This window comes from Diabrotica undecimpunctata, chromosome 2 (genome assembly GCF_040954645.1).
Source record: "Diabrotica undecimpunctata isolate CICGRU chromosome 2, icDiaUnde3, whole genome shotgun sequence".
Lineage (NCBI taxonomy): Eukaryota > Metazoa > Arthropoda > Insecta > Coleoptera > Chrysomelidae > Diabrotica > Diabrotica undecimpunctata.
The window spans coordinates 11552469-11569432 of NC_092804.1; the positions used below are offsets into that span (position 1 = coordinate 11552469).

Consider the following 16964-nt stretch of genomic DNA (forward strand, 5'->3'; position numbering starts at 1 on the left):
CGGCCACTTGTTATAGAAAATGACGTCATCGAAGCAGTTAACGAATTTGTATACCTGGGAACGCTCGTCAATACTGAAAATGACACTACCGCAGAGATAAACCGCAGAATTTGCACGGCTAATAGATGCTATTTTGGGCTTAATCTCCTTTTTAAATCTACAGTTATATCAAGAAATACAAAAGTAAAACTCTACAAAACAATAATACGCCCAGTCCTAACATATGGTTCAGAAACCTGGACTTTAACAAAAAGTAATGAAAACATGTTAGGATGTTTCGAAAGAAAAATACTAAGGCGCATCTATGGAGCGGTAAATGAAAATGGTGTCTGGAGAAGACGATACAACTTCGAACTCTATAGGATATACCAGGAACCAGATATCGTAAAACACATAAAGATAGGACGTCTAAGGTGGGTAGGCCATGTTATGCGGATGGAGCAAACCGACCCAGCTAGAAAAACGCTCCTTGATAGACCTATTGGTCAAAGAAGAAGAGGAAGACCCAGAACAAGATTCCTAGATAACATCGATGAAGACATGAGAAATATGGAAGTACGTGCTTGGCGGAGGAAGGCGATGGATAGGGACGACTGGAGAAAAATTCTTGGGGAGGCTAGGACCCACACAGGGTTGTAAAGCCAAAATGATGATGAAGCTTGGATTTGTAGTTCACCTAATTCGCCATCGAAGAGAAGTCTGCTGACTTCCCGTTTTTTCATATACAGGTCGATACTAGCGTACTTAGGCTTATGTTATGTTACTGTAACGACCAAATAGTTGAGAGCGTTTGATATTTAGTTAAAGCTACCACAAGTGCTCCTGATGAGAGGTGAATACTTCGAAAAACGTATACTGGAAAATCAAATGAAAGTGACTCATTGGCCTAAAAAATTCGCCATACTTTCTTGTGGAACATAATGAAGAGATGTTTAGATAATATGGATTGTTCGCCAAAGGGACGCATGATAACTAATGCTATAAAAGTGTACCTTCGACAAAGTAAAGACTTTGTGCATTCATTTAGTAGAGTCATTGTCGCAAAGTCATCAAGAGATAATTGGTGGCAAAACACATCATACTTCGTACTAATGCCCTTTTTGGCAATTATAGTGTTGTAAAAAAGTCTGCCTTGTTTCTTTCTAATAATTAATTTGCACTTAACTTAGAAGATCGTTTCAAAGAGTAGTAAACTTATTGCGGTAAACGAATATTGCATTCAACATTTGTTAATAAACTTTTGTCCCTATAATATTCTAAATAATATATGGAAATGTATTTTGAATAACAATTTTATATATTATTGAATATATTTGTTTTACTCTTTATTTTTTTGTTAAATTTGATTATAACCATTAAAAAAGCAATTACAAGTTTTAATTGACGTGTTGCATGCTATGACAAAAAACATCGACATGATAAGTACTTATTGGGGAAAAATAATTGTGCAATTTTATGTTTTAACTTTTTTTTACTTTTCTAATATGGTAATTACACAAGTGGTATAGAATAGCATAGTCTTTTTAGCATAATTTCATATATATATTAAATTACTTGTTGAACTTACTGCAAACTATAGTAATGAAATATCAGGCTATATACACCAAGTTATAATTCTACATCGCTGCATTCGGAATCTAGTTTCTTAGTTCCTTAAAAGACTCATGTCACGAGCCTCCAGCACCCCGTCACTGGTCGCAGTGAGTGGCTTCTGAAACCGCTGATGTCGCTCTTGAGTGCTTGAACCCATGCATATGGTCTTCAAGGAAAAAGAGAATTGATCCATCTTTTTGGGGTTCTTTTACGGTATCCCATTGAGTGCTGGTGAATAAAAAGGACAACCTATAAAACTCTGAAGAAAAAAGCCCAGTTAAGACATGACATTAGAACGACTCGAAAGCCATATGAGTCACGGAGAAACAAGAAAGTTCTATCATCAAATAAATATTATTAGAAAAGAATTCAAACCGAGAATCAACTATTGTAATGATAAGGAAGGTAACTTACTTGCCAACAAAGAGGATATTCTGTTACGATGGGTAGAGCACTTTCGAGAGCTGGTGGAGAGGAACCTACTAACAATATAGAGCTGGAATACCGAAATGAGGAACTCTTGGAACCCCTCTCGGTAGATGAAGTGAAAATATCTATAGAAAAACTAAGGAACCACAAATCCCCAGGCAGCGATGGCATCCCAGCAGAGTTATTTAAGCACGGTGGAGAGCAGCTCACCAAGGTGATGCGAGAAATTGTTTGTAAAATTTGGTCTGAGGAGCAAATGCCTAAAGAATGAAGCGTAGGCTTAATTTTCCCGTTACACAAAAAGGAAAACCAACTGGAATGCAATAATTACCGCGGAATGACTCTCCTAAATACAGCATACAAGATATTGTCAAACATTTTGTACGAGAGATTGAAGCCTTATACCGAAACGTTTCTAGGAGAATATCAGGCAGGATTCAGGCGTGGACGTTCAACCATTAACCAGGTCTTTACACTATGACAGATCCTCGAAAAAGCGCAAGAGTTTAACATAGATATGTATCATATTTTTGTCGATTTTAAAGCGGCATATGACAGTGTCTTAAGACCAAGTCTTTACAACGCTATGAATGAGTTAGGAATTCCAAAAAAACTCATATGTTTGATAAAAGTGACAATGACGAAGATGCTATCAGCAGTAAAAATTCAAAACGACTCGTCAACCCCATTTGAAATACATAGGGGGTTAAGACAGGGAGAATCGCTGGTATGTCAGCTTTTTAATGTCTCCTTAGAAAAAGTTGTACGAGACGCTAATTTAGATAGCAGGGGAACAATATTTAATAGATCAGTCCAAATTCTAGCATATGCAGACGACGTGGACATTATAACAAGAACCGGGGCGAGAACTGCGGAAATCCTAACCGAGCTAGTAGCAGCAGCAGAACGAATGGGGTTACATATAAATCAAAATAAAACCAAATTAATGGCGACTAACACAAACACAAGAGCTGGAAATGTTGACGCAGATTTAATCATCAATGACCAAAACTTCGAAGCAGTCCAAAGAGTTCATATATCTAGTACATCGGTTAACCCCAATAGTAACACATCTGAAGAAATAAAAAGGCGAATAATAATTGCAAACAGGTGTTATCATGCTATATGAAAGTACTTAGCTAACAAACGTCTGTCTCAAAAAACTCGTATAAGGCTGTAGCCTACACTGTTAGTCCTCGTTCTCACATATGGATCAGAGGCATGGACGTTAACTAAAACAAATGAATCCGCTCTATCGATTTTTGAAAGAAAGGTGCTACACAAGATATTCGGAGCGGTCTGTGAGAACGGAATATGGAGGCGTAGATATAACTTTGAACTGCAGAATATCTACAAGCATACGTTTGGTGGTAAAGATATTACCACTATAATTAAGCGAAACCGTCTGCAGTGGGCAGGACATGTAGCCCGGGCCCCTAAAACGAACATGATAAAAAAGATTCTAACAACGCAACTCGTGGGAATGAAAAGACGGGGTAGACCAAAGCTGAGGTGGATGGACGGGGTAACACAAGATGCCGAGAAGATCAGAGTCGGCAACTGAAAAATGCAAGCAAGGGGCAGAACGAAATGGCGTAGAAAGCTTGAGAAGGTCGAGGCCCTCTAACGGCTGTATCACCAAGATGATGATGATGAAGACATGACATGTATGGAACGACAGAGACACGTGGAAAATATTGAATGAGTGAATAAGGGAAGGAAGATGCGAATTCGAGACATCAGAAGTATATTACGTCACATAATATTCCTAAATTCTATCTGCGGAAACTATAGAAAATTATTTTAAAAGATTTGCGAATTATAAATTTGATATATTTCATCCAATTTTATTCATCATCCCACAATTTCATAAAAATGTCATTCGTCATAAAAGCAGTAAAAAAGTAGTGGTTTAAGTATCTTGAAGTTAAACTTTTTTTAAACTCTGCAAAATTTTATGGCACGGAAAGCTAAGATAGCTTTGCGAGCTTTTATTGAGCTTTTATTATTACTGGAAATCGGATTATTTTCATACGCCATAAACGCGCGAAAATAAAAATGCAATATTCTCGGTAAATAAATTATTCACAGTAATATTGTACAACATAGTCTAACTATCATAAGACATAATATATGATACTAACCAAAGTTATATCTACTGTTATTTTATTTGTATATTGGTTGTCTCAAATTTCCAGCAACATTTGAATTCGTCCCCATTTGTCAAGTGTCAAAGAAAAATAAAAACGGCGGTAAAGCTCAGTTCAGAGTTATTACAAAAAGGTTCAAGATTACTAAGAATTAAAACAGAAGAATATTTAATTAATTCCACCAATTTAAAAAAAAACGAATTGTTAGGCTGAAGAAATTTTAACTTAAGAAATAAATAATATTAAGGTCTTCTTAATGGTAAAGCGGGGAAAGAGGGTTAATATATTAGTCTCCATAGAACTTAGAAACAACGAAAGGATTTTTTTTGTCTTTATAGAGGGGGGACCTAGAATCTTCCAAAGGCATATCAGTCCAGGACACCGCCTGACTGACCTTAGTGCAGCATTCGTTCTTCGTACTCCCGGCGATAGTTCCTCTCGTCGCCAAGTCTACGCCGAACGCCTATCTGCTAAGCCAAACCTCCTCTGTCATCCAGCAATCCGGAAGCGAAATGGCCGCTGCAAGGCCGAGCATCAACTTCCGAAGCTTTACCTCCATTATCCGCAGACTGCCAGCAAGGAGACGCCCTTGCTAATATCTGGAATAGAAAGAAGGAATTATTAATAACATAGCAAGTGATTTTTATACTACTGATGGTTCCGATTCTGCTCTGCGCGAAGTACCCCGATCAAATTCGGTAAGAGGAAATTTAACAGCCAATAATATTCGCAATAAATTCGCAGATTATTTCATGTCACTAGAAGGGAGATTGCAATGGCAGAATCAATATATTTAAGACATTTTGAACATATTACTTTATCAATTAATGTTTACTTACCAAAATCGTTTTTTTCCTTGTCCAACGTCTTGCCGAGGGGGACCGGATACGTAGACGGTGACAACTTAATTAACGGATTAGTTGCAGGTGCGTGAACAAACATTCATACGAACCTAAAAGACACTGATCAACGGCTAACGAACGGTTTCAAAATCGGACCGTTGACCGTTGTTGTTAACAAGAGCTCTTAATCATAACAGGAGCGATTTGAACGTACTCAAAAGTTTGGGGGGATTTAGGGCTGCACACACCCCTTAAAATTTTTCTGTGCGCTTAGATATTGTTGTTTCTTTTGTATGAAAAATGTTTTCAGAACAAGAAAGTAACGTGTCCATTTTTATTACAAAATGTCAAGTAGTTTAGGAGATAATGCAAAAAACAATTTTTATTTTGTAACTTCAAGGGGCTGTAACTTTTTTTGTTTACGCTTGTGTACTAAGGTAAGTTGGATTCAATCAATTTATTTTTGTCCCCGGAATGCGTGATTTAATTTATGACATACTTTTTTGAAACACCCTGTATATAATGTAAAAAGTTTTTGTAAATTTCTCTTCTAGACATTTCTAACAATCTCGCCATCGTCCATCAAAAGCAAATTCCCTGATGTTATTTTATTCCCTATGTGTTGATTTTTTTCCTTTGGTGCGAAATTAGTTCTTTTTTGTCTAAAAGCATTAGAAATATGGTGTTATTTTCACATGATTATGATTATAAAGAACTAGAAATATTTACAGTACAATCTAGAAAATCCGCGTAAACCACAACTTTTTTTTTTAATGGCCTTGGCTTGAAACCTTTAGCCACGGAATTACATATAGATATTAGTATTCATTCATACAGGATTGTACAAGGAGGACACTTTTCACGCTCAGGGATTCATCAGAGCGGCTTTATTGTAACAAACAAGACATAAACCACGGTTAGGTAGGTGTGCAACATATATTGTCTTCACTTAATAGAAGATTTACGTTTAATGGTGTACTTAAACCCTCTTTTATCAATTCTTTTAGCAGCCACGTACTTGTATTACGATGTAGGGGGCAGTTGAAGAATATGTGATTTAAATCAGCTATACTAGTCCCACACTCACATCGGTCTGTTGGGAGAACTCCTATTTTATGTAGATGTTTCGGAAAACATCCATGATTTACTTTTAATCTTAAGACAGTTGACACTGTGTTTCTGCTTAGTGTGACATCTTTGTAAAATTGTTTTACATCCACTGTTGGTTGTAATTTGTATAAATTAGTGCCCCTGCTTTCACCAAACTGAATCCATTGTCTGTCCCATTTAAATTTAATATGTTGTTTGATATAGGCAAGTAGGTCACATGTGTTAAATTCTTCTATCACCATATGTGGGTGCTGTAATGGATTTTTAGCTATAGAATCAGCAATAGTATTACCAACAATATCTGAGTGTCCCTTAACCCATAGAAATTTAGTACCATATGGATCTGATAGTTTTAGTAACTGTTGAAAAATTTCTAATATGAATATATTGCTATTTATTGTGAATTTAAAGTTTTGCAAGGAGTGTAATACTGACAGTGAATCACTGCATATGACAATTTTGTTCCACTGGTTTTCACAGCACAATTCAAGGGCTTTGTATATAGCACATGCTTCAGCAGAAAAAATGCTGGATTGATTATTTAAAATAAATGATTTTTTAATCTTCATTTTTGGTACAAAGTAAGCACTGGTTGTACATGTTGGTGATTTTGACCCGTCTGTATAGATCACAATATGATCTGAATAGCCACTTAAGATTTCTTTAAGAGTAGTGTAGCAAAATTCATTTTGGTATTTAGGGATAATATTTGTAGCTAGAACACTCGTTAGATGTGGTATATCCAACGATTCCCAGATAACATTACAAGGGGAGTTTATTAACTTCAGTTCATTGCAAGTTATAATTGCTCTTGCAAGTGGTGGAGAGTTTTTTTTAATGAAGTATGTAGATGTTAAATCAGCTGTATTTAATTTATTAATTATTTTTGCATTATAAGTGCCACGATAATGTTGGTTTAGGAAATATTTGCTTGCCAGATATTCTCTGCGCAATGAGAGTGGGTTTTCAGATGCTAGAACTAGGGTGGCTTCATTTGGAGTGCTTTTCATCAATCCTAACACAATCCTTAGAGCTTTAAATTGGATTCGATCAAGTTTACGTAAATTGGTTATACTAGCTGACCCATATACCATACAACAGTAATCTATTATAGATCTTATATAGGCTCTATAAAAATTCAATGCAATGTTTTGATCTGCACCCCACGATCTCTTACACACCATTTTAAGAAAATTAATACCTTTTTCGCAGCGACCAATTGTATAATTAATATGTTGAGTCCAAAGCAATTTTCTGTCAAGTACGACACCAAGATATCTAAATTCCGAAACAATTGGAATATCATTGCCATGTAAGGTTACAGCGTGATGTTTAATAGGGTGTTTTCTTGAAAAAAATAATACAGCACATTTTTGGTACGAAATATTGAATCCATTTAACCAAGTCCAATTATCCAAGTTGTACATAATATGTTGTGAGTTCAGTAGTGCTTTCACTGTACGTTTTCTTATGTGAGTAGATGACAATATCATCAGCATATTGTAAGCAAACAATATTGGGAGACCATAAATTGTGCAAATCGTATGTACTACGCCTATATTCTTCATCTCAGTACCTTCAATAAACTTCTTCGCTGTATTTAAGAGTGGTCTTTAAAAAATGCATGTGTAATTTTTACGTTTATTGAAACTTCTTTTAATTTACCCAAACTGATTTGTTATTTCAGTTCTTGTTCTTAAGTAACTTCAAGTCAATTTTTATTTTTGTCTTTTCGATTTTAAATTTCAGCATGAAAAATTAAAATAAGGAAGGTGACTCGCCGAAATAAGATATATAATATGTACGTACTTTTGTTTACGAGAACCCTCCGTATTTAAAAAGCTGATAAGATAGGTACGAATTCTTTGTGGAGGTATTTATAATTTAGGTGTGTGCGTGCCTTAGGCAATATATTATCGGTACACAATCATAAAATAAATATATGTGACAAATATTAATAAAGAATGACATACAGACCGTGTCCGAGATAAAAATGAACAGATTGTGGGTCTTCGAAATAAAAGTTTTATTAATTTATATATCAACAAATGAATAGTATTTTATTAACGACTTTTCAAATTAAAACAAATTGTTTTAACAACCGTATAGATCGGTAATTTTTTTCAGTGGTACATTGACATGTTTACAGACGAAAAATTAAGAGAAGACAAAAAAATATTTTATTTGCGAAACATCATACAAAAAATTGAGTGTGCCGGCATGGACCATGAACGTTCTTCCCCAGTATCTTCAAGCTTCAGTTCCTCCGAACTTCTCTCCTGTTCAGTACCTTGTAAATCAGTGTAGAACTTTCTAGAGTTTACGTTTTCCAAATATTTGGTCAAGTGGAGAACATCTTCTAACTTAGCAGCTTTGACAGGGAGTGGGCCGTTGTACAAAGCTTCGGGATGATTCTGGCTAGTAACTTCCGGAGTTGTAATATTATGAGCTTTCCTTAAATTTCTTTTCGGGTTTCGTTTAATTTTGCATTCAAACAGCCAGCCTGCAAATAACCCAGAATAGGTGTTTTTGTGAAAGATAAATTGAGGGCTACTTTTTCCTGATTTCCAACACTCGAATAGGTCTAGTAGGGATTGAACATTTCTTGGTATACTTGTTGGAGAAATCATCACATCATATAACGGGGGTCCTACGGCGATTGCCGCTTCCCGCATTTCAGCCTGCATCTTTTCCTATCTCTCCAATCTCCCTCTTCTAAGCCTCTAGATTGCATGGTTTTTGTAATTTCTGTTCTCCAGGAATTTGGTGGTCTTCCCCCTTTCCTTCTTTCTGGCGGAACATACATTAAGGCTTTCTTTGGCCACCGCTCCTCCTCCATTCTCATCACGTGACCATACCATTGTAATTGCCTTCCTTGTATTCTATCTGAAAGAGTATCTCTAATTCCTGTACGGTTTCGTATTTCCTCATTCCTGATTCTTTCCATTCTCGATACTTGACATGACCTTCTAAGATAATCCATTTCCACAACGTCTACTTTATCTCATTCATTCTTTGTCATCGTCAAACATTCGACACCATATGTGGTAATTGGTTCTACAATTGCTCTGTATACGGAAAGTTTGGTATGCATCTTTATTTTATTAGACCACAGTAATGAATTCAGTATTCGGATGCTTGGGTTATTCGGTTTTGTACATCTATCTTAACTCTGCCATCTGCTGATATGATGCTTCCTAGATATTTATACTGGTTGCAGCCTTTTATGACTGCGTTTTCAAGCCTCAGATCTGTGGTATTTCCTCCAATTTTTAAATATTCTGTTTTGCTTATGTTTACAGTAAGCCCCCATTTGGCATTTTCCTCAAATAATTTTCGATTCATATAATTTATATCTTCCTCATCGGTTGCAACCACCACCTGATCATCTGCAAACAACAATGTATACAGAGTTTCTTGTCCCACTTCGATGCCCATAAGTCTACATTTATTTCTCCAATTCCTCAATGCTTCTTGGACGTATATTTTAAAGAGTGTCGGTGACAAACAGCATCCTTGCTTTAGGCCTTTAGTGACTTTAAATTCATTTGAGGTTCTGGTTCCAATTTTTACACAACTAACTGCATTTTCGTACAATTTATATATCGCTCGGATATACGTCGAATCCAATCCGGACCTTTCGAGGACCTCAAACATTTTCTTTAACGGGACACTATCATATGCTTTCTCAAGGTCTATAAATACCAAATGGGTCTCTCTACTTCTTTCGACACGCTTTTCAATTATTTGTCGTAGGATAAATATATTATCAAGGCAGGATCTCCCGGTACGAAAGCCGCTTTGTTCTTCAATATCTTTTATCTGTCTTTTAACCCTCTTCTTTAATATTCTGCCGTACAACCGGCCCCCCACAGAGCTCGTCACACTAATACCTCTATAATTGGAATAGTCTCTTTTATTCCCTCTCTTATATATGGAGCTTATATAAGATTTATTCCAATCTTTAGGAATTTCCTGGTCTCCACACATACATTTATTGAAAAGGTCTACTATTAATTCTAAAAGTGCAGTCGGCCCATATTTAACCAGCTCTATGGGAATGTCTCCAGGCCCTGCGGCTTTTCCGTTTTTAACCTCTTTTAAGATTTCCGTCAATTCAGATAATGTTATTATAGGGATTTCCTGTCTTTCGTCTCTGTTGTCTATTAATTCCCTTATCTTTTCCCATCTATACTCTACTCTATCCTCTTTCAGCAGTTTCGTATAATATTCTTCCCATTCATTTAACTTTATGAGAGAAATGTCGTCTTTATTGGAGAAATGCTTATTCCAATTCAGAAATTTGATATCTTTCCCACAGTCCACCACTTGGAACGGTTTCAGTTTCACTCTGCTGTTGCGGAGGACTTCTCTCCAATGTCCGGAATTTTCGTATAAGTTTTTTCATTAATTAAACTCATGTAGGAATATTCTTTAATGGGAAAAATTACTTTCACAAACTCAAACTGTCCTTTTGTCTGAACTAGATAATGAAGGAACCAAAAACTGTGTAATTTTTATTTTGCCCTCCACAAGAGTTGCAAACTATTATCAAATTTTGAACCTGAGATGACAGTACGTTATACAAAAAGTGATGAATTATCGAACACACATCGTCAGCCCACTTTTTTGCTACCGATTCGTCATAAGTATAGAAAACAGAGGTAGAATCGGCCAATACGTGTACATTAAAGCTTATAAAATTAAGTTTATAGTAGACATCGTTTGAGGTCACATTAGGGGTTGGTAAATTTTTTTGGAAATCTATGGTTATGGCTTCGGTATGGATTGCTTTTGACGACAATTTTCGATATTTTCTTTTCACAGAATAAAATTTTTCACTTCTCACAAGATGAAGTTGTTTCTCGTTCTTTTTGTTTTTTTTTTGTTTCGTGTTTTTTTTCTTGTAATTTCTCCAAGATTTGGGTTTTATATTCAATACTGCTAGTATCTAGTTTCTGCGAAAGGGCAGATATTTCCGCTTTTATAGTGTCACAGTAGCTAAAGGTGTCTTTCCTAGGAAAACCGAATGCAATATTAAACTTTGTTTCAAAAATTTCGCGAAACTTGTCACACGATACAAAGTATGTAACTTAGTTATGTCGAGTTCTTCAGGGAGATAAGTTTTTTTACTCTTTTCCAGGAGTAATGGGAACCAATAAATTCTGTCATTTTGACGATAGTATCTTCAGAAATGTTGTGGGGCCTATTTCCGTGTTTTCCTCTAGCATCTAATGGTACAGTGCCAGTTGAGGACAGTGATTCTCGAATTTTTTGCACTCGGAAAGCATTAGGTGTCCCTGTACCCACTCGAATTCGTCGACGCATAACGAAGTCGCTAAACTAAGAAAGAGAATCACAGAAATGCCACACCCGACTCGACATGTTGGGATAGAGAGTGAACTATGATTGTTTTCCCCCTGACTCCTCAGATATTGTAACATGTTTGACATAATGCAACAAGTTTGCTATATTTTACAGATAAAAGAGACTTTTACTCCACTCTATCACCCTTCTGCTAATATGGTAGAGCACAAGAATAGAGATTTAAATCCTAGACTTGTTATGCTTGTAGGAACTGAGCTCAGGCTAACACTTAGCCTGAGAAGATACCAATGGTTAGATTTGCCATGAACTCAGTATGGAGCGACTCCACAGGACAAACCGCTGCGTACATATCTTTTGGACGTGAGCTGCGAACTGTATCAAGATCAAGTTAATCGAGATATCCGCCAAGTTGTAGAATCTGAAAATTTTGTACCTCAGGTAACCCCATACCTAAAACGCATGGCCGAAACATTGCATGAATCGAGGATAAAGCATAACAACGCCCAAGGCAAAAGAAATATACTGATCGACGTTTGAAGGAACCCAGTCCATTCAAAGGAGATTTAGTATGGGTCAAAACAATTGCTCCCAGTATTAACAGGTCGAAAGGACAGATACCTAAGTTGGACTACTACCCGAAGAGAGTTGGACCCCATAGAATCAAGCGAGTGGTATCGCCTGTGAGTTACGAGCTTTGTGGAGTGGACTGCTCTTGGTGTGTTCCACGTATCCGCTGATACACACGCTAACCTCAATTATGTTGAAAGCTCCCACGCCTGTAGTGCCACGATGAAGACGAGGGTGCCCCAGAAAGAAACTTGCATCTTCTGCTGACCCCTCCTTTAAGGGATTCGATGCCAGGGGGAGACTGTATCAATCCATAATCCCTACCGTGACGCCGTTGGGACTATGAGGGATGAACTACCCATTATGTCGTGATCTAAGAAGTGTTTGTTATCTGATACACAAACTTAGATAAAATACACAAAGTATTAGTTGAGTTTTTTCACCTTCAATAAAGAAACGCATATTTATCCATGTTTATAAATTTCTGGTAAAAACTCTAAAATCCCTGAGAAAAATTAAGTTCATGCTAAAATATATTTTAATATTATTTACATTACTTTCATTTTTATGTAAAATTTGTAGTTTATTTCATATTATTGGATTCGTGACATACGCTAAATGAATAACGTTCACTTCTTCGGACGGTGTATAATCTTCACAGTTCAATACCTGATGAGATCTACCTTTTGTGGTGGTTTCGGCCAGTTTTTTCTTTCCATTTTATTTTGTTTAATGTTATTCAACAATCCTGTGGTAACCAAATCCCCAATCAAATAAACATTTCAGAGGATTACAACGCAATTATCTGTGTCGAGAGATAAAACATTGTTTTCAAGTGGTAAACTAATACAATTAGTTTACTTTTGTATTATGGGGGACTTGTTTATAGAATCTTATTACAACACCTCATTTGCCCCTGTGATATTCAAATATTTTTTATTGCCTACGCTGTTTTAACACATAAGTAATTTTGAATGTTAATTAGTGGCTTATTTCTGTGCATTCATCTTCGACGGTGTACCAGCATCCATAAATTACATGCACAGAATTTACGTTGCAATTTCACCATCATCTCTGTGATTTAAGAAGTAATTTTGATTTATCTTTTATTACGCAGTCTACATGACGGCAAAAATTATCATCATTCATTCAGTCATCAATTAAGATCATTAGAAACGTGCAGTGTGCAATCCTACTTCATAATGTCGTAATCAATGTGCTTTTAAATTTTTCACCAGTTTTTTTTAGTAATAAATGCGTCCCTTCTGATATTTTAATTTAATAGATAACTTTTTATTTTGTATAATGACCACAGACACTTTTTTACCGTCGAGCTGATACAAATTTTATTTCGCGCGCGAAATTGGCATTCAAAGTCACCGGTTGCTTCAAGCGTTGTTTCTGAGAGCGGTTCATTATAGACAATAGGTGCTAATAAATATTTTTGTTCAAAATGATCTCAGCTACATTAAGAGCCCTTTACGAGGGTGGTTTTAGGGGGAAGGCGGGAGGCAAACGTTTTTGCATCTTTTTTGGGGTCTTAAAGTTAACATTCTCAGCAAAATTCAATTCAGCTTGTTTGTGTCGTTTTTAAAGAACAAATCTCTGACGACTGTATATGTTAAATAATGCCGGTGACAATATGCAACCCTGTCTAACTCCTTATCGCACTGTTGCTTTTTGTTGGAGATATAAGTTTGAGATCAGTCTTATATCCTTACCATCAAGTCCTAATGTTTTTAGGATATCGATTAGTTTCCCATATGGGACTTTATTAAATACCTTCTCGAAGTTAAGGAAACATGTGTACACATCGCAGTTGCCCTCCATGGCTCTCTGTATTAGAACTTGCAAACTAAAAAGTGCTTCCCTTGTTCCGAGTCCTGCTCTGAATCCAAATTGAACTTCACTCAGGTGTTCTTCTAATTTGGTGTATATGCGCGAGTGAATGATAGTAAGGAGTACTTTAAGTACATGGCTCGTCAAAGTAATTAATTTATGTTCTTCAAATTTTCTATTTCTTCTTCAGTGGATTCTGACGTCGGTGCGTAGACCTGAATGATGTTTATATTAGAGGGACTTGACTTAATTTTCAATAGCACAACTCTGTCTGATATGGGCGTAAATTACTGCTTTAGCTATTTCCCTTTTTACTATCATCGGTACGCCATTTCTGTTTTTTGTTGTGTAGTCTCCAAAATAATAGATATTGTGTTCATCTATAATTCTTATTCCAGAATTTGGCCATCGAACTTCACTGCATTCTAAAATATCTATGTTCAGGCGAGTCGTTTCTTGAATACTATTTGCTGCTTTGCCTGCTTGGTACATGCTTCGAATGTTCCACGTACCGAACTTTTGGGACATTATTGGTTAACTGGGGGATTCTTAGCACCCTCTCCCTTAAGGGCTGCCCGGGACTGTGGGCCGTTTGTTTTGGATTTTCAGCCATTGGGTGTCTTATCATAAGTCGAATAAATATGCCGAATCTTAAATACCCAAGTCCAATTTTTTTCTTTCTGGAACAACTTACAGATCCCTATCATCAGAAGACTTTAAAACAAACCAATGGTGGAAAATAGATTGGAACAAAACACATTCCACACAGTCTTCAGATTGTGAGTATGGCCATGAAAGACGAACCGTACAGCACACTATTCCTGTAGCTTTCTTGAAGCAATAACTAAGAACTGAACGTTTATTATGGGATAGACAAAAAGTCAAACATAATCAATATCCATGGGGGAATAACTGGACAGAGCAAAAGTAAACAAAACAGTTTTCTCTTACATTTGGTTTATGCTGATAATTTTCTTTTATTAACCATGATGTATATTTTTAATTTGCAGGTATGGTAGAGAAGATCTCGATGTCCTAGGCTTAACATTTCGCAAGGACCTTTACTTAGCCGCCGAACAAATCTACCCGCAAGACAGCCCGCAAAACAAACGACCTTTAACAAGACTGCAGGAACGGTTGATTAAGAAATTGGGATCAAATGCTTACCCCTTCTATTTCGAATTGCCTCCTCATTGTCCCGCGTCCGTGACGCTCCAACCGGCACCAGGAGATACCGGCAAACCATGCGGTATCGACTATGAACTCAAGGCGTTCGTCGGCGAAAGCCAGGACGACAAACCGCACAAGAGGAATTCCGTGAGGCTGGCCATTCGAAAAATTATGTATGCACCGAATAAACAAGGTAAGTAAAAGATCTTAATATCCCTGTAAATTTCACCGTAAAGTCCTACAATACGTTTCATGATACACGCATAATCACAGTTCTTACTGATTTTCCCAAAGGTTTTTAAAGACAAATACTCTAGCTAGATGTTCTAGACAAAAGATTTTTAAGAAATTCCGCGAGGGATATCGTTTGGTTGACTTTCTTTATCGTTAATCAATGAAGTGAGTGATATATTCCATTTTTTCTTCAATTGACCTGTGGCGAGTTCTTTTTAAGCACGATTTGATTTTTGGGAACATGTAGAAGTCGCAGGGTGCTAAATCTGGCAAATAGGGTGGTGTTTCATCACTAGTGATCTGGACTCTACCACTTTTTCACTAATCATACTACAAGATGGTAGTCACAAAGGAAATGAATGACTGTCAAATATTAGTGGTGCGTTCAAAAATTTCATTAGAAAGATATGTATAAAAAAGTATATGTTAATAATAAACTATTAATGGTGTGGAAAGAAAACTCTCTACTCACAATCCGTTATGTTAATATTAAATGATATGTTTATACGACCTATATTAAAGAAAATAAGGTAATAAAGGTACATATATAAAAAAAATAAAAGTTAAAATGTTTTCAGCTTTATTTTAAGAAAGAAAGTATCTGCTATGCAAAAGAAAACATGTAAAAACAGAGGTCTAAATCTAGCAAAATATACTTACCCGTGTATACGGCTAAGACACTAACCAATTTGTGTGACTAAAGTTTCATTGTAGAATGATTGTAGTGATATGATTGAAAAGAGAGCGAATAAAAATTTGGATCGGCTTATATAGGATGGAACAGCTACTAAAAATATTTATCATTTAGTGAGGTCGCTTTGGAATAATATAGTGCAAGGGACAAGTACCAAGCGGAGCTTGGTGTCACATTCAATTAGTTGATTGAAACGTTACAAAGACATTAGAAGAAAATGTAACGTGCAGTGTATAAATGAATGGACACAAAATAGAAAAAAGAATGGAATAACCACATAAGCAGAATAAAGGAGACCCGTGTCGTCAAAATAGCAAGAGATAAGTCACCAATAGGCAAAGAAGTATCGGACGATCGGGCAAAAGATGGAGGTATATGGACTTTGATAGAGGTATTAATCCGCCAATGAACAATCAGAATTGATTATAAAGAGGAAGAAGAAGAAGAATAAATTAACTTCAACCTAAATTCGGACACGTGTATTAAAGTAAATAGACATGAAGATAGCTACGGTTTTAGTGACGTCAATCCAAAGGAGTATATTACTGTTTGAATGGAAAAATAAAATTATTTATTTTACTATTTTCCTTAAAATTGCATCGTATTGTTTATTTCATTTAATTGATTGTTTTTAATCATTTATAAGATTTAAAATAATAAAAGATTTAATCACAAGTATCAACCAAAATATACTGAGATATTTTGGACATATAACTAGAAGAACAGAAGGCATGGAGCGAAGGATAGTTGAAGGTAACGTAGCGAGTACAAGATCCAGAGGAAGATCTCCAGTATGATAGTCGAACCAAATAAAGGAGATGATTGGTTACTTATTCTCCGAAGCAAAACAACACTCACAGGAGAGAGATAATTGGACAGAAATAGTCAAACAAGGAAGGAAGGAGGACACATTTAATGAATTTAAAAAAACAAAAAATTTCTCTCGTGGGGAATCAAACCCCAATCTCCTGCATGACAGGCTTGCTTACTCACCCCCACACTATTCAG

General features: G+C 36.1%; 1 protein-coding gene across 4 annotated transcripts in view; it reads left to right on the forward strand.

Moving 5' to 3' along the window:
* krz (beta-arrestin protein kurtz) overlaps nucleotides 1–16964 on the forward strand; it is a 119275-nt gene that overhangs the window by 81132 nt on the left and 21179 nt on the right. For all 4 annotated transcript variants that reach the window (XM_072522251.1, XM_072522254.1, XM_072522253.1 and 1 more), the window contains exon 4: nucleotides 14869–15221. In XM_072522251.1, the coding sequence (XP_072378352.1) occupies nucleotides 14869–15221 (353 nt within the window). The remainder of the gene's footprint in view (nucleotides 1–14868; nucleotides 15222–16964) is intronic.